General features: G+C 45.0%; 1 protein-coding gene across 5 annotated transcripts in view; it reads right to left on the bottom strand.

Moving 5' to 3' along the window:
- ARHGAP26 (Rho GTPase activating protein 26) overlaps positions 1-23,939 on the bottom strand; it is a 431,503-nt gene that overhangs the window by 7,783 nt on the left and 399,781 nt on the right. For 2 of the 5 annotated variants that reach the window (XM_035014358.1, XM_035014362.1), the window contains exons 21-23: positions 19,270-19,380; positions 13,371-13,462; positions 3,564-4,631 (exon numbers count right to left, since the gene is read on the bottom strand). In XM_035014358.1, the coding sequence (XP_034870249.1) occupies positions 4,543-4,631; positions 13,371-13,462; positions 19,270-19,380 (292 nt within the window). In that variant the 3' untranslated portion in view covers positions 3,564-4,542. Of the gene's footprint in view, positions 1-3,563; positions 4,632-5,394; positions 9,535-13,370; positions 13,463-19,269; positions 19,381-23,939 lie in introns of those variants that run through there. The other 3 variants (XM_035014360.1, XM_035014359.1, XM_035014361.1) reach the window with 3 other exon arrangements.

Below are 23,939 nucleotides of genomic sequence, written 5' to 3'. Positions count from 1 at the left end.
GGCTCTGAATGACATCTGGGTTCTCTGTATGGTCTCTCCCTCTGCTTTGGGAAGTTCTTTAGTTAGACAAGTACTGTAGGCGGTGCAAGGAAAAAAGCTAATTATTACTTGTTGGAGTCTTGTCTCAGGCACGCTGCAGGATTGTGCAAGGTTCACTGCTCTGCTGTTGTCATTTTGATGCTACAATTACAGAGAAGTGGTTCAGCACCCAGCCGATCAGCGAGGCTGCCAAACACATCTGAACACGAGATAAATTTTTTAAACACCAGCTAAGGGTGTGTGAGAGGACACCCAGTTGACTTAAAAGACATGTGGGGCAGGGTTGTCTAGGTAATTGATTACTGTCAGGTTTGCCAGAGATGACAGATAACTGGAGATAGAACACCTAGGACATTCCTTTTCAAGTCAGGTAGCTATTTGATTTCTTCAAGGCTGGCTACCTACTGTGGTAATCTGGTGGCTCATAAAACATTCTGTACTAGGGCAACTGTGAGTGCCACGGTGGCCACTGTTGTACCTGGGACTCCTGTGTCTATAAAACTATTGGTCCAGACTTGCTTTTGGAAGCAGAAGCCAGAGGATGAAAAGTGCCAATAAAGAGTCATGAATAGGGGATCAAAGTACCTTTAGCTCCCCACCCTTCAACCATGGATGCTTCTGTAGTCTCTGTAGTCAAGACAGAACTTCTGGGGTGACTGGGCTTGCTGTTGTCAGGAGACACTGTTCGTAGAAAGACTTCCCCGTGAGCTGTAGGCACGGCACACACAATCGTGGAGTCCTGGGAATGCCTGAAATGGTCTTGTCACTAGCATGGCTCTGTCCTGCTAATGTCAATCTGCCAATGCTTGATTGCTTAGCTTCTTTCTCTTTGCATCTCTGTCCAAAAAGCACTCAGCAAAAGGGGATGAACTAGAATTACGTTGAAAAAGACAGTTTGGTCTGACAGAGGTAAACACATATTGGCCGTAGAAATATTAAAACACTAAGCGAGAAACTGGCTCCAGTTATAGGATACTAAGGAAGGCTGTGCTACACAGGGTCCATCCCTATACGTCAATTTTTGAAAATGGAAGAGAATATCATCAGTCCTGAGCAAGGGATTTGAAACTAGTTATCTTTCACAGCATGGAATTCTGCAGCTGTGGAATTCTTCGAGTACCTGAAGGAAGAAGGAGATGGATCATAATGCCCAAGTAAAGATTCAGGTTCTGTGTGCATGATCACAGGGCCTTAGAAAAGAAACACAAGGTTCCTGGGAAAGCTCAGGGATCTTGGTCCATAGTCCTCCATTCTGATACCTTGTTCACTCTCCTCATCTGCCCTAAAGTTCCCTATTCAAGCAGAATTAGGGGTGGGGGGCATAGATGGTAGAGAGGGTAAAACCGACTTTTAGTCGTCAAATTCCTTTCCTATTTGTTGGCTCATATTCTTAATGGTATCTCCAGTTCTGCAGCAAATGAGGAGGAGGTGAGCCTGGCTGGGGAAAGGAAGCAGGGCAGCCATCTGTCACAGGCCCAGCATGACTGGGAAGGGGTCTACCTACAAATTCACACTGGCGGCACTTCCATTTCCTTCTGGCTTCAAATCAGGGCCAACTGAAGAGGGAGGGACAGGCTTCCAAGTGGTCAAGCTGGGGCCAAGTGTCAACAGCTATGCTCTAGGGAGGAGCTCCCCAAATCAGGGCCTGGGCTTTCTGCTCCTCCACGTTAGCTCTAGTTAAGGGTCCAGTGAGGCAGGTGACAATTTAAAACATCAAATGTGTTAAAAAAACAACAAAAACCCATTATGTGGAGTTCTTGCCATTTGGAAAGCACAGTGGCACAGAGTATGCTTGTCCCCTCAAGCTCCACTGAACAGGTTCCTGAGCTGTTCCAAGTCTACAGGGAGTAAGTGTAGCCAGTTGGTGTGTTCTCCTTCTTCTTGGGTTTTCAGTGAATAGCTTTCCTGAGTCCTATCTTGGTCTTATCCAGTCTTAGTTCTTGTTCCCTGAATTGGTAGTGGTAGTGTGTCGCTTGCTGTTGGTTGAGCTCTTCCATAATAGCTGTGTAATCCTTGAGCCGATGAACTGAATCACAATGACAAACTCCTTTAAATTTAAAATCATCTATAAAGCTGTAACAACAGCACAGCCTATGTCCTACGTCCCTCTTTGGAGTTTTTATTTTGGGGTTATAGGAAATTTGAGATGAACAAGAAGGGAAATATTTAGGGAAAGGGAAAACAGCAGCATATTGAGGACCCAAGATCCTAAGAAGCCAGTTTTTCCTACAACTTAGACACACACACAACATTTACAAAATAGCTCGGCCTCATGTGTACAACCTCAGAAGATGTGCAGAGGAGTGAGATATAAGGAACATGCGACGACCCCGTTGCCTTCTGTCCTGACATATTGGGGTACCAAGAAATACACCTGAGAAGAAAAATGGAAAAAAAAAAAATCTAACTCCTGGCCCCACCTATGTGAATCCTGAGCTTCATCTTACTACCAAGCAAGCATTCTTTTAAAAATTCATTGCCTGAAAATGCTTTCTCTCTCCAAATTCAAAGCCCAAGAAAAGCTCAAAAACACATGTGGATAAAGACGACCGAATACCTTCAGTGTGTCATGCCCACCAACGAGAGCCAGCAGAGAGTGGGTAGAAACGTGTCCTCCTTCCTCGAGGCCAGAGAGGGGTTGACCTTGACTCTCTTCAACCTTGCCTCCTCTCTCTCCCTCTTACACACACCTATTCAACAATCAAAGCTTAAATGTGTGGAGCCACTAGCTTAAAGATTATCAAATATAAAACTTTGCCATATAATATTTCAAATCACTCTATTTACAAGTTTATCTTTTCAAAAAAAAAAAAGTAAAAGATACAGTAATTCAACACAATTCAAGTTTTTCTTTTCTTCTTTCAACTTCCCTAAAGAGGAATTCCAGAAGCGGGAAACACTCTGGGGTGATGCTGCCAACCCGAGGGGGCTCCTGGGGAGCTTGACAGTCCATCATCAGTTTGGAGTCTGTCTGCCCAGAGTCACTCTTGCAAGGACATTCGAATGTGGAAGATACTGGGAACTCTGTTCCTTTGAAGGCCAAGTGAATGTGAAGTGTCCAGACCCAACTTCCCTATCCCTGGCAGTCTTCCACAAGACCCAGCCCCTTCTGGACCAGGAAATTCTCTTTCTCAGAAGGTACCCATTCCACCTTCCATGCCCCGACCTTTTGGTATTCTCCTGAATCAAATGGCTTACAATATTCGTCTTGTGCCTCAAAAGCCTGAGAAACAATTCCCTTTTTCTGAGTGGCAGTGAACATATATGTCCTTTAAAACTACAAGCCATAGGGTTAGCCAGGGAATCATCCTTGAAAGCTGCCAGGGCACCAGTGCTCAGGAGCCCAGGGCACTGCCAGTGGGGCTGGTCAGGGAGGGGCTAGAGGCAGTCAAGGGCAGGGGAAGGGACATGGAATGGGAGACCATGAGTGAACAAGTCAAAGGGGGGAGAGGATGTCGCCCATGAGGAGGCAGCATATTGCCCCCTAGAAAGCAAATGCTAGTTGCATGGAAGAACAGAAGTATTAAGCCTGTATGTAATTTAATCTCAAGAGGTTACTAGAGTTTGCTCCAAATATATCCTGATGCTGCTGAAATTCATCAGAAAGGGAAGAGTTCCCAGCCGCTATTCTGTCAGCCCCAAGCAGACCACTCTAATCCCTTGATCTTCTGCTTCAGGTTGTTGGAAAATCATTCAAAAAGTGACCAAAAAGGAGGGAGAAAAAATATGTCATGCAAAAAGAGTGTTATTTTTTTGGTTTGGCTTCAGAGTAGGTTGGGTTGCCGTGGTTACGAGGTGATGGCAGCCCTGGGTGGCAGAGAAGTTCCTAGCTTGGGAGGGGGAACGTGGGGTGTGTGTGTTCCCTTGCACGAGAGGACTGAGCTGAATTCTGCTGATGCCTGGCCAAGGCTGCTTGGAGATGGCGAGAGATTGCATCTTATGTAAACAGTGCCGTAAACCATCTCCCTCCTGCATGCAAACAGACAGACCCAGCTGCCTGTAGCACTGTGGGTCTCAAGTATTTAGAGGTGGGGTAGAGAGTGTCTACTGTAAACAGAAGCAACGGGCCCAGCCTGGGCCTCAGAGCCAATGCCCAGCCCTGTTAGACTTAGCTACACTGCATGCTCTTGAGGACTACTGAAATCTTTCTTACTTCCTTTTTTGGAAGGTTGGGGGTTTGGATGACTGCTGAAACAAAATGAATGCTCCCTATTTAGGGCACTAAATGAGAGGAACAGCTTTGCAAGCCTTTCCCTCGGTTATCAAAATCAAATGGCCTCCACTGCTGATTTACTTCTGTTCCTTGCAGTATCACCACATGCCAGCTGACATGATCATGGGGATGGGTGACACCAGAGTTCACAGAAACATTCGTGCTGGCAGGTGGTAACGGAGTCAATCACCCCGCATTTCTCAGCGGCAAAGAGTAATGGCCTACAACACTGGCATCAGCAGTTGTCATGGATACCATGGAAAGCTCAGCAGGTCTGCTGGGGCCCACGGTTAGAGGAACTCCACGTAGTTCTCAGGTATGAGGCCAGTCTTCCCGTTGAGAGTCCCCTCCAACCAGCCAGGCTCCTGAGATGGATGAACTGTATAGCAAGAGGGGAGAGAGTGTGAGAAGAGAAGGTGTTACAGATAGGGCAGGTGGTGGATGTGTGTGCACTCTCATGTGAGAACAAATGAGTGCAATCGCTTGTTATATTACACATTTCTAGGACTTGCTTAAACCAGGGGCTCTTAATTTTTTGTGGGACATAAGCTTTTCAATAAAGGTTACTCTGAATGTTCTTTATAACACAAAAGGAAACAAAGACGTTCAAAGTTTTACATAGAATTCTAGGAGTTTCCCAGACTTTCTGAAGTTGCTGGTTTAAACCAGAAAGAGGTAACAGATTTCTACTTTTTAGGTTAGAAGTCAGTTATGGTGCTCCATCCATAAATTTATCTAACCATCCATCCATCTATCCATCCATCCATGGCACCCATCTACCTACCCAGGACTGCCTTTGTACCCAGTGGAGTGCCAGTGAAAAAATGCTAAGAACTAGTCTTTAAAGATATCTAGCATGCATTTTACTAATCTAATTATGCATTTTGCTTCCCTTTAAATCCTTACCCTCTGCTTCCAATCTCCCTGCAAACTCCCTCTGTGGTTTTTTGTTTTTGTTTTGTTTTGTTTTGTTTTTACATTCTATAGCCTTTGAACAGCCCCCTCTGTTCCACCCATACCCTTAGTTTTCTTTGCTGTTCTCTAGAATTTTCCTCCCTCCTACATACAAGACTGAAAGATGTCTTCTTCCCTCTCTCTTGCAACTTTCAAAATCTCCATTTCCTTGGTTTTTCAATATCCAAAAAATATACACTCATTTCTGTGCTATCACAATACATCTTCATGGAAATTACAGTGATACTGTAAAGATTATATAAAATCCAGCTGAGTCTGCAAAGTTCAATAGCAGGAAGAAAGAGAGAAGGAATCATGGGACCTGGAAATGGGGGGGGTGGTATTCATGCTTGTGAACTGGGAATATACATATCACTCTTAATGGGAAAGGCAACATATTTGCTCTTAACGTATTAGGAAAACTCCAATTTTCTGAGACTGTTTAGAAAGAATCAATTTCCCCTTATTCCCTTCCTAGTCTAATTAAGTGACTTCCTGAGCTTGTTTTAGAAAAGCATTTCCGCCCCCATTGCTACTATGTAACTCTAGTTTCAGTTTGTGGGGAAAGAAGCAAGAACAGAAACAAAAGGAAGCAATGGGGGAGTAGCAAAAGGACACACATAGAGGCTTAAAGAAGATCAATGTCAATGTAATCTTGAAAGCTTCAGGAAAAGACAAGATCAAACATCTATTAGGTGGCCTCCAAAATGCTTGCATAATTTTGTATCACTAGGCTTCATGAATAAACCAAAAATAGTAAGGGGACTTCGGATTCATGACGCCCACACAAGGAGGAGTCTGGAAGAGAAGTGTCACGGAAGAACACAACACAATTTAAAAGCACCCCGGCCTCTCCAGTGATGAAACTCTCTCAACCCACCCCTCAGATACTTGCACTCAAACACCACCGCCTTCTGACCATCCATCCAGCTGACGATGTTAAGATCACTTGAATTTTTTCTGCACCTACAAAGTGATTATAATAAAACTCTCACTCTGTCAGTAGGTTCTTGTGACGTTCCAGGGGCCAATATGGAGAAGGCACTCAGCAGAGAGCCAGGACACAGTTGGGCTAGCCAACAGGGGACCCTGCATCATTTGACCAGTCACTTGGACTGGTCAACAAGGGTCTCTCCCGGTAAGGGCCTGGTCTCAATACCCACCCAAGCTTTGGGGAACCTCAAATGTTCAGAACCAAACCAAAACAAACAAACTCACTCCCCAAAATAAAAGGCCTAGAAAGAATAACCAACAAAACAAAATAAAAACAAAAAAGACCCCTCCCACTTTACAGCAGAGCTCCTAGTTGAATTGTTACCCCACCAGATACACGGAGTCCCTCACTTTCAGACATTCTCCCTTCCTGGGCAGCTGTTCAAACACAGTTCAGGTGCTGAGGTGGTAACGTCTACAGACATTAAAAATGGAATTTGCAGCGTAAGGGAAGAGCACAAGGGGATAAAGGAGGCCCTCCAATGGAAGAACAAGAGCTATGTCACAGGAGATGGCAGGGGACAATGCAGCCCTCAGGTTAGACTGCGGACTCACTGGGGTCTTTAAGCTGGGTTCATTAAGGCATGAGAGCAGACCACGTCATCCCAATCACCTGGATGCTTATTAAAACTGCAGAGTCCTGGACCCTGTGGCATACCGGTTAAAATACAATCTCTGGGAGTGAGGCTGAGGGATCTTTTTGACTCATTCAAAGAAAGGTAAGGGTTATGACTCTTCTGTGCCCAAATGCCTCTGTAGCGAGGGTGGTAATAAGGCAACGCAAATTCTCATTCACTGATGGAGGAGGGAGGCAACATCAGATGTCCTCCCCGCTTCTGTTTCCTGTCCTCCCACTTTATGGCTCAGCTGAAGCCCTACTTCCTTCATAAATACTGGCATGGAATCCGGTCTACCTGTTCCCTCTTTTCTTCAAACTCCTGGAATGCTCATTCTGCACATTGTTCGTGGGTGCTATTAACACTGTCCAAATGTATTAAGCTTTGCTTCCCCCCTGCCCTCTTTAAGGACATTTTAGTCTGTACTGTCTCACCTAATGAGTCCCCTCTGCCTGGTGAATTATGACAGAAGCTAATACTTAGATAGGGACTGGGAAGCAGCCAATGGGCTGAGAGCTTTAGACATATATCAATTTATTTGATCCTGAAGATCCTAGCTTGTATTTTCCTATCTGTACTTTACAGATGAGAAAATTAAGGGCCCAGAAAGGTCAATTAATTCATGCTGATCACAATGGTAGAACTAGAATTTGAACCCAGCTTGTTTGACTCCAAAGACCAAGCCCTTTTCCAAACCATTACACCTATACTCAACCAGAAAATGATACATATGCACACTAAGAATTTACACATACATATGTATGTATATACCAAGTAGTGGGTTTTTTGCTAAGTGCTTTGCCTGCATTATCTCCTTTCATCTTCAGAATGACTCTGGAGTTGATTCTGCTATTAATCCTCATTTTACTGATGAGAAACTGAGGCTCAGAGGGGTTAAGCATCTTGCCCAATACTACATAGCTGACAGGTGATGGAGGTGGATCTGAACCCAGGGCATCTGACCAAAGAGTCTGTGGTCTAACCACTACCGCTTTTGCCTAGCCCAATGCTTTGAATGTCAGTGATGCTCCTAAGTACTTGTTGAGCTGAACTGAGCCAATGTCCAACTTTCTGAATTGCACCAATGTCCAATGTGCTATATAAACACAGAGTGTTTCAGTGAGTTGCCTAGGCAGCTCTCCAGCCCAGCAAGCATCTAATATAAGCAGCTGCTGACATGGATGTGCTTCCTGCCAACCACTTTCTCTCAGCTCCATCCATATATACTCCATACACTCCTGTATACACAGCTCATGCTCTCTCTTTTCCCTCTCTCACTGTGGACAAGGAGCAAGCATGTGACTAGGATCTCTAATGGCTGACTGTTCCAAAGGGAAGAAGTACTGGCTGGAAGAGGCACAGACCCTTGTGTAGCCGAATACATTTACTCATTTAACAAGCATTTATTAAGCACCTACCCTGTGTCAGACACTGTGCTAGGGGGCCATGCACACAGTACAGAGCAAGCAGGAGGATTCTGCTCTCGGATCAGGGCAATATATTAATAAATAAGCACATAATTTTAGGTAGTGATGAGGGAAGAGAGAGAGACTGGGATAGGGATGAGGGTATGGGGAGGAGCTCAAAAAGCTAAAACCTAAAGGATCTAAAGGAGCTAGCCAGGCGGTGGATAATGGCAAGTGCAAAGGCCCTAAGGTGGTGAAAAGCTTGGTGTGATTTCACAATAGTGGTCTGCAAATTTTTCTCAAAGAGCCAGGTCGTAAACGTGTGTCTCTATCAATTGTGCCATTGTAGCTCTACAGATAATATGCAGACAAAGAGGCATGGGTGGCTATGTTCCAATAAAACTTTATTTACAAAAACAGGCAGTGAGCTGGATTTGACAGGTCATACTTTGCTGACCCTAGCTGAGAACATAGGGAAAGCCCGTGAGGCTGCAGTGTATCGAGTGAGGGAGGGGCCGGGGGCAGGAGCTGGTCGGTGGAGGCATTCATCAGTAATTCTAGGAGGAACAGGAGGCCAGGAGTATGTGAAGCAGAATAACATGATGTGATTTCCAAACATTACTCTGGCTGCTGCACAGGGAATACGTTGTGGGGACAAGAGTGGACATGACAACCATGTAGGCAGCTGGTGGAAACACCTGGGTGAGAGATGGAGGTGGCTTGGGTTTGTGTTTGGATCTGGCAGTAGAGACGGCTGGGGAGTCCAAAAGACTCCACTCCGAAGACCTCCCCCCATAACCGCACTGGTGGGAATGGCTCAGTGGCTCCCTGGGAGGATTTTCTTTATCTGCAAAGGAAAGCCGGGGCAGCCTTGTCTTGCACTCATGCCATACCCCATACCCTGGGAATGAATGGATCCAGCCCACCTCAAATCTTGATGGAAGTATCCCAAGAACCCAATTTTAGTGACTACCATGTGAATTTTCCAGGTATCACTAATCACATTGCCATAAAATGACTAATGTTCCTGGGAACACAAGTTATTTCTCTTTCCAGTTACTATCTGAGGTGCTCCTGGTGAAATGGGCTATTTCCTAGTAGACTGGCAAGGGCTGACAGTGGAGTTATTTCCAAGTATTGCACATCCATTCTCCCCTGCACAAACTCCAAAAGCTGACTGAGCAGCCACCCCAGATCCACAGCACAGGCCCCTGGAATCCAAAGGCTTGGAGAGATTAATCATTATGAAATAACAGAGTTTCCCCTCAAGGTTCCCCTCCTCCTTCTTCTTCCTTATTCATTCTTCCTGATCCTGAAAAAGACAACACACACAAACTCTCTAAGCCTGTCATTAAGAAATTTCTTCCTTTTGGTCTGATGATTTAATCTGACAGCTACAGAGAGCATCCAACTTAAACAGCTCTTACCTGATGTCTCCAGAAAGAAACTAGCAAGAGACAGAACAAGGAAAATGATCTCCCTGCCTAATGTGCTAGCAGCTTTTTCTCCCCTAATGCCTGATTTCTCCAATGGAGGTGATGGGAGGGGGGAAATGGGGTATATGTAGCATTTTCTAAGAATCACCACAAAAAGTGTATTCATGGGGCACCTGGGTGTCTCAGTTGGTTCAGCATCTTTGACTTTTGGTTTCGGCTCAGGTCGTAATCTCAGGATCAAGCCTGGAGGTGGCTCCTCACTCAGTGGGGAGTCGGTTGGGGAATCTCTCTCTCTGCCTATGCCCCCCTCCCCCGCTCGTGCGCGCTCTCTCTCTCTCTAAAATAAATAAATGAATCTTTAAAAAGTGGATTCACATTTTGTCAGACCCTTCTTTGACTGCAGTTTAGTCAACACTGAGAGGTGCTTTCTTTGGGGTTTCATTTTGCCTTTTGCTCTCCAGGGAATCTGAAAGGGCATTCCTGGTTAAAAACAAACTGGTGTCAATGAACTCTGCCATGACTCCCAGAAACCACAGGAAGGCGTGGATAAGGCCTCTGATTCATTTAACCAAACCTCTTTCCTGCTCTCCGTTATCATTATAGGATTTATGATGATGACCAAGTTGTGTGGTGCATGCAGTCCCAGGACCTGCTAGGCAGAGCACCCCGCAGGGAAGGAAAGGACTTGGCCATTAAAAAATCACCTAGGTTTCTTTTCCTTTCTCTTTGGTTAGCTATTTCAAAAAGGAGATTTAAAAACGTGGGAAGACAACACGAAGCAACCTCTCTGTAGAACAGTCTGGCAGCTCCTTCAACTGTTTAACTGAGTTACAGTGGGATTCAGTAGTCCCCCCCGCCCTCGCCCAGGTCTATCACCAAGAGACCTGGAAACACAGGTCCTCACAAAAATCTGTACATGCATGTTTATAGCCGCATTGTTCCTCATAGCCAAAAAGTATAAATGATCAAAATGCCATCAGCTGACGAGTGGATAAATAAAATGTGGTATACCCACACATGGGAAGATTACCCAGCAATAAAAAGGAAAGAAGTCCTGATGCACGCTCCAACAGGGATGAACCTTGAAAATACTATGCTACGTGGAAGCAGCAAGTCACAAAGACCACATACTGTGTAATTCCATTTATATGAAATACCCAGGGCAGGCAAATTGATAATGACAGAGAGCAGACGCTGAATGGAGCAGGATTGGGGGTAAATGGAGATGGCTGCTAAGGGGTACAGGGTTTCTTTTAGGGGTGATGAAGATATTCTGGAATTAGATAGTAGTGATGGTTGCACAACTCTGAATATACTAAAAACCACGGTATTGTACATTTTAAATGGGTAAATTGTATGGTATGTGGGTATCTCAATAAAGTTGAGGGCTGTACTCAAAAAAAGGAGTCACAAGATACACACACATACACATACCTTTTCAGAGTTTAGACCAAGTTTGCCCCTAAGATCAGGGGTCCTTTGTGCAGTCACAGTGAATAGCTGATAGGAACATGACAGTCCCTTGCCCACAGGAGCAGTGAACTGGGGTTCAGAGGACAGACTTTAAATTTTGGATTCACCTATAAATGTGGGAATGTCTCAAATCCTGCCCATCTCCAGGCAGAAGGCCTGCCCCTGCTGGCGGAGCAGGACACAGAAGGCCTGCATGCAGCCCACGCAGGTTTGTCTGCTGTGAACGCTGCATCATGTTATGGCTGCACTGGGACTCTACCGTATGGGTCTATTCAGGCAGGGCCCACTTGTTAGCGACATGGCTCTGGACAGCCTTCCGTGGACCCACGTCACCTCAGCTCTGGCAGGGCCTGAATGCTCCAGCTGCTGATAGGAGAGGCAGCTGGGCTGGCTGGCTGTGCACTTGGATATGTAAAGCACCCAAATGAGAGTTAATGGAGCAAGTTTAAGGACAGTGCTTTTGGGGCTTCGAGAACCATACAAGAGGACATGCGCCCAGCAGGCCACATACAGTTATGGGCTCACCCCAGCCCCTGTGGGCTCAGAAGGTCTAAGGGTGACCTAGGAATCCCCCAGGTACTCTGTGAACTATTCCCCATTCTGTCTCCCCATGCCTGATTATTACCTCTGCAATGCTGAATGCAGGGGCTGGGCACACAGGGGGCTGCCCCCTCACATGGAGATGCACTCAAGGCTGTCCCCAGGAGTCCATCTCTGCTCTGGCTTAGAGGCCGCTAAAGACAGCCAGGACTTAGAGGGTCAAGGTGCAGTGCCTACTGCCCAGCCAAGAGCCAGGCCTGCTTTATAGGAGGGACGAATGTAAAAGGATCACCGTGAACTATCAGAACATCAGGCTCTAAGATGGGCATAATGATGGCAATCATCATCATGATAATAATAACACTGAATGCTTAATGTGTTGAGTACTATCTTAAATATATGATGTGCGCCATTGCAATTCTCCCTCACAACCCTCTTATCTTTATGTGAAGAGGACAGAACTGAGGCACAGAGAGGTTGTCACTGCTGGACACACAGAAGCAGGTAGTCGAGCCAGGACTTGTGCTTTGGTGGCCCGAATCTAGAGCTGAGGCACTCTAGTGCTAGGTGGGGGCCTTGGCTGCCCTGTATTTCTGGCTCTCAAGCAGGTGGCAGGAGGTGTAACCTAGGCCAAAGTGGGGCACTCAGCCCTGAAGGGGAGCGCTTGGGCAACATGCACTCAGCCCTGCTCAGGAACTCTGCCACCACCCCAACGGAGGTCAAGAAGGCAGCCCCAGAAAATTTCCACTTCCTGAAATCAGGCAGCAGCTTTGGATTTCTCCTTTGGGCAAAAAAGGGACCCTTTCACCCAAGGATCCGGAAAGATTAACCCCAAAGGAGAACTTCATCTGGCGAAAATCTCAGCTGTAACAGAAATTCTGGCTTTTTCCCAGAATCCTGATTTTTCTCTTAGGTAAATGGTAAGTTACGACAAATTATGCCATCAATACTCACTTTAAAAAATACTACCTTTTCCTTTTTTTAGGGAGGAAAAAAAACCAAAAACCAAAAAACAAGAAAAAGGTACATCAAGTAAGACTAGTTCCCAGTTCTACAGTGCAAGTGCCATGAATCCATTTTCACACAGGATACTTGAGCAGGACAGCTGGGAGTGTGCAGGGAGATGGCCCTGAGGGAGTCTACTAACAGTCAGGGGGAGGACAAGCACCACTGCAGGGAGGCTCACTGACCCCGAGCTTGCCCAGTTGCCCTGCTAGCCTGGAAATAAGCCTAACCTGCTATGGAGAATGAATGCCACTGAACCCAAGAGGAAAAAGAGGCACAGAACGTGTGCTTCAGTCTCCACCCTGAGCTGACCACTTGCAGGATCCCCGTTCTCTGCTCTGCTGTCTCCTATCCTCTGTCCAGCCCCCAGACTCTCAAAGCCACTGCCAAGTGCTTGGCAGAGCCCCGTCCAGGTACACAATCACTTTTCATGTCCAGTACTGCTCCATGAGGCTGAGTCTGTCCAAGTGAAGACTTCAGTACACTGTCCACTCTTGACAGAGCCTCCAGAAGTCTTGCTGCTACTCTCTTATTTGGGGCAAAGACCCCCACCCCCGCCCCCCCTCACTTCTTTTCAGTCTTATCCATTCAAGTGAGACTGTATTTTTTTCTCCCCGCAGGAACTTTGAAAACTGCAGTTCTTTATTTGCTCTCCCACCCCTCCCAAAGCTCTGCAAGGGAATGAGAAACTCACCATTGTCGAAGACCGTGCCTGCTGTGAACGAGAGTTCTGAGTCATGTTCAGCTTTGCAGGCATATAAGGCTTTTGCCTTCCGGAACGGTGTGCTGTGTGAAAACAGGAGTTTATTTAGCAGTATTTTTAAACCTTCTGAAAGCCCCAGATATTTAACCTCTCTTCTTCCCCTTCCCTGCAAGCCACCTAGTTGTCTCTTGCGGCAACAGCCTGACAAGGCAGCCAGATGGCAAAACGTGAGGTGGAAAAGTTGCAAAGGTCACCAGAGAAAAAGGAGAATTATTCAGAGAAAAGCCACACTTCTTGTGGGGTCACCTTGTGCCATGTGAAACTCTGCCTAGGAGTTACGACACCTGAACAGTGGGAGAGCAGGCTGGGACCCATTTTTGGTTTTGGAGCAGGAGTAGTTTGGGAAAAGGGAGGTGGGGGCAGGAAAGAGCTTCCTAGTTGCTCTGGGGAGCACTCCCAACAGACCTTGTTGAAAACTGGCAATGCTCAGTGAGTCAAAAAGGAGAAATTCTAACAAAGCCATGTTTCGGCTCTAGGCCACGGACTGACATTCGCTCTTCCAGATGTTACTTATTTCTCATTGGGCTGGTGGAGCAGGATTCCAGGGCTGGAACTCCCCGACCCCCAGGGTAGGGCAGGGAACAGACAAGTTGTGTGTGTGAGCACTTATGTGAATGTGTGTGGGGAGCGTGGGGAGGAAGAAGGGAGAGGGAACGTGATGTATATATGTGCAACAAAATCATTTTTGAAAAGCTCTCAAACTGACTCTAGTGTGCAACCAGGGCTAAGAACCACCGTTCTAGAGCAGGGGTTGGCAAACTCTTGCTATAAATGGCCTAGCAGTGGATATTCTAGGCTTTGTAGGCTATATGGTCTCTGTTGCAATTACTCAGCTCTGCCTTGTGGCATAAAAGCAGCCACAGACAACATGTAAATGATTTTGTATGGCTGTGTTCTATCAAAACTTTACTTAGAAAAAACAGGTGGTAGGCTGGACTTGACCCAAGGGTCACAGATTGCTAAGGCATGTTCTAAAGAGTAAATAGTAAGAACTGGTAAATCCTATTGCTTTCTATCAACTTTTGCTTTGATATCCAAATAGTTCCAAATGATCTATGGACTTCTCAAGGGTCATAAGACAAATAACATTTAACAGTCAAAAGTTGGCTCTTCATTTACTAAGAGTAATCTCTTCTACTTCTGAGCCCTCTGAAGAAGCACATTTAGGGGCTCCAGGGCAGAATAACAAAAGAGCCAGAAGGCCCTCTGGGTTAAACAATTATTCCAGGGATATATTATTTACTTTAGCTTCATTTGACAAACAGAAAGCCTCCAGGCGCCAGTGATATTAAACGCCCTGTGGCACACTGATTTCTAGTGGCCAAATGAGATTTAGCTGAGGAAAGGCTGGTCTTAGGTAAGCCCAGACAAAATCAGAAGAGGCAGGGGTCTTGGGTCATTATGGAACTGTTATTTCTCAGAGTCACCAAATCCGGCTTCTTGTTGGGAAAGAGGAGCCATGGATGGATGGATGGATGGACACTTAGACCGGGACCAGGCATCTAGAACATCTAGTCTTGGCTCCATGAAAACCGAAGGAAAGATAGTTTAAAAGTTCTGTTGCAAACAACGATCACAATAAATGACTATCCAGAATTTGTTGCTGGGCATAGTTCACCATTCTGTCCTCTGGTCTTCGAGTGGCCAACAGATGATGGCCAGGTGGGAGAAAATTAGGAAAGTGGGAGAAAATGAAGTGGATCCGCTGGGAATGAAGGAAAGAAGAGCCATCAGAATTCATGAACTTTAAGAGGAAAACAGCTCTTCTGGGGTAATTGTCATTAACGTCAGAATAGAGTTCTGCACCAGAGGCATATTCTGTGTTCTAACTAAACCAATTCTGTATGTTGTCAGCAAGGGCCAAACACCCATTGTGCAACTTTCCACGGAGGGCAAAAAAGTTTATTTTTGTTTTTGAGGGAATGGGCGCCGAGAGGAGGAGTTGCCTGGTTGTAAAAAGTGATAAAATGGCCCAAACCCCATAATGGCAGGCAAGGAGAGCCTGGAAGGTGGAAGGAGAATCCATCTGACATTAGCCCTGGTCACTGTGACAGGGCACAGCTGGTGGGTGGAGAGCGTAGACCAGGGATGAGAAAAATCAAAGGTGAGAGTAAGATCATCTGAGGCAAGGCTCCTCCAGCTGGATTTTCATAGCAGTGACTTATTAACTTCATTAAATTAAAGGGAATGGGACAAAATGGGCAAACCAGGGAAGCCAAGTGGGGTATCTGGCAGGAATCAAGCAGAGGGAATGGTCTCAGGTGCCGAAGTTTATCATTCAAGAGGAGTAAATTTTCCACTAATGTTGGGCTTTTGGAATTGAATCAAGTGACAATAAAATAACCTATTAAAAATAAAAACAGAGATCAGGAAAGGGCCTTGCTTTTTTCTTGGATTAACAGGTGACTGACCATCTACAAGAGGGTCTTTTCCCGAGACCTCCTCCTACTCCTGTCCCCCAGGACCAGGGCTGCCAAATAATGTTAAAGACACCAAGTTAAATTAGAATTTCAGATCAACGAGAAATATTTTTATAGTAGAAGTCCCAAATACTACATGGGACATACTTATAGTAAGAAAAATCATTTGCCATTTATCTACTATTCAAAGGTAACTGAATATTCTGTATTTTTATTTTATTTGCTAAACATTTGCTAAATCTGGTATCTCTATGGGGGGGAAAGTTTTATCTTTTTAAGTTTGTCAGCCCAACAGGTCCAGTGTCCTATATTATATTAGCTCTCAAAAGCCCCAGCAGTTTGCTTTAGGTAGGGTTCCTACCAAAACAGATCCTGTTGGCACAGAGGTTGTGTTTGTAGGCTTTGGCTCTGACTAAAAAAAATAAAACATCCCCACTAAGCATCCTTGGCTCTCTAGCTCCCCATTCTCTGCAGTGCATCTCAACACCGGACACAGAGAGCCTGAGGTGCCTTCAGCTGCTCCTGAAACAGTGCCCTTCAGACCTCGGCTGGCCTTCAAGGGCATGAACAAGTTTGGAACCTTCTGCTGGTTCATTTTTAATTTTCGCCTCTGAGCATGGCACAAGGCCAGGAAAGCACTCAGAGGAGCTTCCCTCAAATGCCCTTGCAAACCTTGCAAAATGACAACCCACTCTCCGTCAGATGACACTACGGGGAGGTGGGGCCAGCTAGACTGGCAGGATGCAAAAGCCTGATCATTCAGGCCCAACTGCCAGGGACCACCGTGTAAAGGGAAGTTATGGTTTAGGGGCTGGGAGCTTCTCTAGGGGTGACAGGAAAGGGAAGTGTGAGGGGAATATGCCTCTGCTGCGCTATCAAAGGCATCTTCCTTCCTGAGCTTGAACTAACAAGCACTAAAAATGCTTGGAAGAGGGGAGAGGGAGTCATTTCCAGAGGAGACATTATGTAGAAGTTCACGGGACCATTTATTAGGTCTTACTAAGTATTTACTTTTAAAAGCTCTGCCAGGGGAAGGAAATCTGAAGCTTCACGGTCTGGAAGTGGATTTGGGGGAAAGGCCCGATTGGGCCTGAACAATAGGTATGCCCCCACCTCTTGGCTGCATACCCCAACGGCAATTAGGGGATTTTAATCCTCTCCGTTGGCTAGGTCTGATGGGCTAACTCCCAGCAGGGTCTCCATCTGTGCTCACCTCAGCACACATACTTACTGTGGGACAGCTGATTCTAAGCCCTAGTCTGTCTTTCCTATTTCAAAATGGCAGATTCCTAAAGTGTTGTGGAATAGCATCATCCAAATGGTGCTATTTTAATGATGGTCAGAGTGGGCAGTTCTGAATACCATGACCCCAAACCTACTAGGGTGGCAGATCCTATTGCCACTGTGCTCTGCCAATCGTGAAATACTTTGGGAGATGGAAAGGAGTAGCTAAAGAAAAAAACCCTGAAAATATGTCAGGTGATGGGAGTACAGAGGTGGAGATACTGGACAGGCAACAGGCAATAGGCCCCCAAACTCAGAGACACAAAAAAGTGAATACCCTCAAAGCAGAGAATATGTTCAGCTTTTTACCTGAATGATTCTACCATCCTGAGTCCCCCAGCCCATTCTGTTCAAGGGACCAGTGTTTTGAAGATTTTACTTCCCTTTGTTCAGACTGAAGGAAACACATTCTGCTAATGACCAAGCCTCTCCTACGAGTAGTGAGGCATATTGGAAGGTGACTGAAGTTTGCTCTGTTCAGGTCTTCATGGGGCAATGAGTGATCGAACCGCTCTGGTTAGATCCATGCCATATCTCGTGTCCTAGAAAGTTAACGTCTCCCAAAGCGCCCAGAATATGTCTAGGAAATAATGAGGAAATAACTTGAGTGTCAGAAAAATATGATCTTGAATTTTAACCCTATTCCCAGGGTGAGGATACAAGAGTATATGGAAAAGCTACCTTTCTTTCCTACCTTCCAGTGCAAAGCTAGATAGAAAAACCAGGAAGAGCAGGCCAGGCTCTGGGGCTGGGGCTGGGAGTGGCATGGAACCTTAGGTTTGGGGGCACCCATATGTTTGGAGGAAAGAGTGCTGATTTAAGGACAAGAAGTCCTGAATTCTGGATGGGCTCTCATCCAGTGGTGTGACTGGGCAGTCAACTCTGTGCCTCAGTTTTCTTTCTCTATAAGACAGTTCAGGCCATTTCTCCTCTCATTCTCAGATGAGGATACAATGCAATGATAGACTGGAAAGTACCTGGAGGAGAATAAACTAATATATACATCTGTATATATAAATAACATGGGTTTTCTTTTTTTAAAAGTGAGACTCAGTGTTATAAATTATTTAAGCCTCTCTGCTGGACCCATCCTTTGGGAAAAAAAATAGCTATGAGAAAAAGATGGATGAGAAAATACTGTAAAGGCTCCAAATGCTTATTATGCTTTATAACTGGGCTCTACATTTTGGTTGTCTGCAAGCAGAGACTAAATTTGAGAGAGACACGGGCTTAGGATCTACATAGTAGAGAGATTCTGCAGGGGATCTTTATTAATTAATTCTTTTCTTGGATTTACATAGCTTCTTTTCTCTAAAGAAGTACAAAGAATTAAGTCTAGACATCCTCAAACCAGAGGAGAGGAACTAGATCAACTCTGAGAAAGAGGTGCTGCTTATTCCCATGAGTGGATTTAAGGGTCCGTGATGCATGGAGATCGGAGCACACAGAGGGCAAGGAGGCAGCCATGACAATATAAAGAGAAACCGCTTCACATCTCCATCCTTTATTCTGTTACATTCATCTCTCTCTCTCATGTCTCTGGTCTTAGCAACTAGGTGTTAGTGCTCACGGCCTATAGTCCAACCCCACAAATAAATGCTGCCTGATGCTACCTGATAAAAATGAGGGAAGAAAAGGCCAGTACTTGTCTCAGCACTGGTTCCCTCTGATATTATCTTATACCAAAGCACAGAGAAAGCTCCATGATTCAGAGAACGATCCAAACAGGGGCCTGTCCAGGAAGCACTCTTTCCCCAAACTCCAGGCATCACGGATTCATTCAGAAATTGGAGGAAGGGTTCAGAAAGATGTGGAGAATGCCATGCTGGTTCATGCACACGGTCCCTCCTGGCTTCGGTCTCTTAGGCTGGAATCACAGGAGGGCAGAGGCTGGCCACCCCCACTGTCCCTGACCGGCTTTGGATAAAGAGGAACAGATTGGTCATCATCCGTGATTTTACCTGGAGTCTTCACGAACTGCTTCTTCTGGCCTGTCAAAAAGCAAGTGCAGGTTTGGATGGCGGGGAACAAAGTTGACGAGGAGGCTGAACACTGCATGAAGAGAGGACCAAGCCAATGAGAGAGCAACGGCAGCAACAGAAAACCAAACAAACCCTGCAACAGACCTGATGGGGGATGAGTCGCTGGACGTGGATGAGGTGGGCATAGGGCTGGATGGCGCCGAGAACATGGGCCAAGATGGCGAGAGGGGTGAAGTTGGGCTTGGATTCGGGGGGCTGCAAGACAGAACAACCAGAAAACTCGTCAGCACAGAGGGAAACCACAATGGGAGCACGAGGTTCATGGGAGGCCAAATGATGGGGAGCTGGAGCAGACGAGGAGCACTGAAACCCAGGCTGTGTCGTCAGTGCCAAGTCACATTTCTCCAGACCAGACCTCGGTGTCTTCCAAGTAGCGCCTGTTCTGCAATTCCTTGGAGTATTAAGGAGTCTCTTTGCCCTGCAGAACAGCTGCTTTCTAGGTCACAGGAGTTTCTTCGATGGTGTTCACTGTGTCCTTGCCCACTGGTGGAAGATGCCCTGGGCCCACGTATGTGAGCTCCCACTCGTACCCTAGCACCAGCCCGTGTGGGGCAGGGCTAGCCTCTAAAAGGCCCTCGGCTTCCACTGCTGTGTTAGTGTTTTTAAAGTTGGGTCTCAGCAAAAATGACCATTTTTCTGGGCTGTACGGGACATTCGGCCAGAAAACAATTTCCTGTTTACATTTTTAACTAAATGGGCTGTGTGCCATTGGAGACTCAGAGAAGCACTGCATTAGAAATACGATAGCGGATGGAGGACAGGTCTGGACACACACCTCTCAGGGAGGGCACACAATCCCCGGCAGCATTGCGGTCCCTCTGAGGTTTGCTTTCCAGGCCTGCCCTTTCTCTTTTCATGGATTTTGGGCATTGTGATGCTCTAAGAAAAAATCTCACAGGGAAGGCAATGAAAAAATGAGGAACTGAAAACTTCAATCTGTCATTTTGTTCTTTGATGGGTAACTGATCAAAAGTTTGCAGAGGAAAGGTTAAAATTACTCATTAAAATACAGCTTGTGACTTTTAACTGGTCATGCTAGCCCTTTGACTTATTTCTACAAATTACACAAACAAACATCCTAGCAACTCCATAAAATCACATAAATCACAGATAGTGCAAAGACCAATGACTGAGAAAACAATGTGGAAATCGCCCAGCCACAACACCACCTGCAGTCCTGAGCCTCAGCCGACTGCTGGAATGTTTGATCCAAGCACTTTATAGAGGTGAAAATGACAGCAATCCAATTCCAGTGCAATAGACTTTCTAAACATAGTGGGATTTAGCAAGAACACATAAATGTCCTATATAGTGGGTCATTCTCAATTCAGACACGAGATCTCATGATGGTCCTAATTACCTATGGTTGTAACATATATTCTCATGGAAATATACAGTAAAAACCCATCACATGAGTTCACCAGAAATCCACAGACTAAATGAATGAAACTTATTTAATGCCATTATGTGCATTATATTTCTAGAACATAAATTATACAAGGGCAGGGATTTTTGTCCATTTTGTTTACTGATCTATCTCCAATGCCTAAAATAGTGCCTGTAAGTATTCAAGAAATAATTGTTGAGTGAGTAAATTAACAAATCTCATTTAACTTACCCAACAAGCCAAAGACGCACAATACGATTCCTATTTCACAGATGTGGAAACTTGGGGCCCATCTGAGGCTTGCCTGTAAGTGACAGGGCCGAGGTTCAGACCCCGATCCCCTGGCCCTAAGCCCTGGGCTCTGGCCACCACAGTGTCCTGTCTCTAGGGTAGTAGGACTGGCTCTGTTCCTCTATGTTGTGCCAAGCTTCTTTACAGACCCAGCCATAGCACTAGAAGCCTTCTTAACCAGTGATTTATGAATCTCCTTTAGATGCCTGCCACATTTGCAAAGGAAAATGGGAATGTAGCAACAGACAGACTCAGTAAGACTCAACACATTGTAAATTCCCCAATCCTGCCTCCAGTCTTCTCTCTAGTAGATTCACATAGCAGATGGAATTCATATAATACAAGAGATTAAATTCAAAGAGTATGGCTTTTTTCTCTTTTTCTCAAATAATCCAGCAAAGACAAGCTACTGAGCACAGAGTATGATCAAACACAATAAATGGAATAAAATTTGGCATTTGCCAAGGTCCCTAACCTCAAGAGTTCCCAATGTATTTAACAAGATTGGACAGACCAAAAAACAACTATAACATAAGACAGTAAGATTTGGCAGCTGAGGGGTAAGTTACTCTCTTATTAACTGAATACCTGCTCCCACTTGACTCTGTCTTGAGTCCTGGGAGAAAGTGCTGCCTCATTTTAACTGTGCAGTCTTCACTTTCTTCTGTAGCTGCAGCTGGTGAGCAAGACCTTGCTTTCTCAGGCCTCTCCCCACAACCCGCCCCTCTCGATAATGACCTAGTAGGCAAGGCCTACCATGACTTCCAAACTGCAACCCAGCCCAGGAACCCGAGCTCTGACTAGGGACAATCTGCAAGTTCAAGAGAGCAAGCAGCTCAGGCCAAGAGGCCTGAACTCATCTGTTCCTCTGGTCAGTGGTCAGCACAGGACAATTAAAAAGTCCTTAGGACTTTTTGTTTGTTTGTTTTCTTTTTAGTGGCTTTTATAAGTAGGAAACCCCTCCAGCTTCCTATCTCATTTGTATAAGAATTATGCCTTTGGTTAAAAAAAATAAAATAAAGGCATAGTTGGGGACATACTCTATGAACACAACGTGGTTCTGAATGTTTTTTCACATCCTTGCATATCTAAGTGGGTCTTGACCATGTACCATGACAGTACACGGCTGAAATTATCTGGGGGTGCAGATGGAATTCCAGGGTATCTGAAACCATTATAAGAACTTTTCAAGCTCCATGTCACTTATTGTAGTATTGACTGTCATTTTTAACGACTAATAGAATTTCATTTGTTTGCTTGTGTTTTACTCATAGCAGTGACATTTATTTGCTATAAAATGACAATTTAAAATTTATGACTATTATATTTTAGTGTAACAGTAAAATGCACACTCCACAGTACTTTGATTTTTTTAAACTACTGATAGAATTATGCTTTTTATTCATTTGTGCTCACAATCATGTCATAAAACTCATGATCAACAATACTATAGGAGGTTTTTATTTATTTAATGATGGATATCTATAGCAAAAGAATGACAATAATATACAAATATTCCTCCAAGAAGCAAGGAGTACATTTTATTTTAGTTGTGTTACAACTCAGAGAACATGTAAGTGGGAAATAAGATCACGCAGATGATGCTAATGGCCCAAGACTGTATACTCTTTCATTCCCCTTCACTTCCGAAGTGTCTGGCTATAGCTTACTGAAAAATGACAACAGCAGACAAAAAAATCTCACCCTTAAAAAACCTAAAACAAAACACACAAACAATAAAAGGCCAGTTTTGCTACTGGCCCTGAAGCTTCTATCAAATTCTCACTTTTCCTACTGAGGCCAAAGATAACAAATGACTGAGGTTAAGACAGGAGAAAATAATTTGGTAACTACAGTCTTAGCAGATGACCCCCTAAGGCCTCTCTACCATCCTCAGAGTCCAGTTGTGAGTATCTGAGCTGAATGCCCCAGTACATTTTTCACTCCTGGGATTCTGCCAGTGCCCCACCACCTCCCCTCCCCCCTTTAAGGCCCAAATACAACAACAACAAGAGCTTAAACTTTAGCATGGAATGAACATTTGCTGGTCTAGTTTGGATTCAACTGGAAGGCTTATGTCAGCTTTAGTTTGCTGGTCCACAGTGTCCTCAAAAGGAGTCATACAGTCCCAGTCAGTCCTGTTGACATTCACTGGACAGTGAAGAAAGAATGGTTTAGGAAGATAAGGCTCAAAGGCCTGGCAGCATGTTGGGTTGTGGCCAACAGTTCAAGTACAGTGTGTGGCATTATCATCAGCTTGACACCCTTCTGTGGTGACTCACTCGAATGATGGAACGTCTGGTGTACCAGCCAGGGCATGCCTGCCTTCCTATGGACAGGGCTGCCCCAGCAGGCTCCCAATCTCATCATGGACGTGGCAGTCCCAGGGTAGACTCCACTCTGTGGTTATTAAAACCTGGTACAAGGTGAGCAGTAAGCTGACCATTAAGAAGAAAGCTGACCTTTTAAGATTCTGATACTCAAAATTATAGATGGCTTTGTAGAAAATTGGAAAATACCAAAAATCAAGAAAAAGCAATACAATCATAATTTATAACTACTGATAATCACTGTTAATATCCTGGCTTATCTTCTCATTTTGGGAGGAATAAAACTACATACATAGTAGCCTGTTCTTTTTTTTTTTCCCCTTAATAAAGCATTTTCGAATGTCATTAAATAGCCTTTGCTATCACATTCTTAAAATGGCTACGGGGTATTTTATCATATGGTATATACCCTGATTTATGCAACCTCTCTCTTATTGTGTATATTCAGATTATTATGCCCCTATAGCTATTATATAGTGGTGCAACTCGTATCTTTGTTGAGGATCACTGAATATATTTGTTTCCTTAGCATAAACTCCTGGAAGTTAAATAAGTGGGTCAAAGGCTAGGAGTCTTTTTTAAGGGTATCGATACAACCTAGCCAATAGCTTTGCAGAATGGTTCTGCTGAACTGCATTCCCACCAACAATGCATGGGGGCTGTCCCTTCCCTTTCTCTGTCACCCCAGCAGCAGGAAGCATCATTAAAAAAAAAAAATTAGAGTTTTTTTTTTTTTTTAGTTGAAA

Source organism: Mirounga leonina, unplaced genomic scaffold, assembly GCF_011800145.1.
Source record: "Mirounga leonina isolate KUSES-001 unplaced genomic scaffold, KU_Mleo_1.0 Mir_168, whole genome shotgun sequence".
NCBI classification, from domain to species: domain Eukaryota; kingdom Metazoa; phylum Chordata; class Mammalia; order Carnivora; family Phocidae; genus Mirounga; species Mirounga leonina.
Note: the sequence above shows the minus strand (reverse complement) of the source record. Positions and strands in the feature narration are given on the sequence as shown.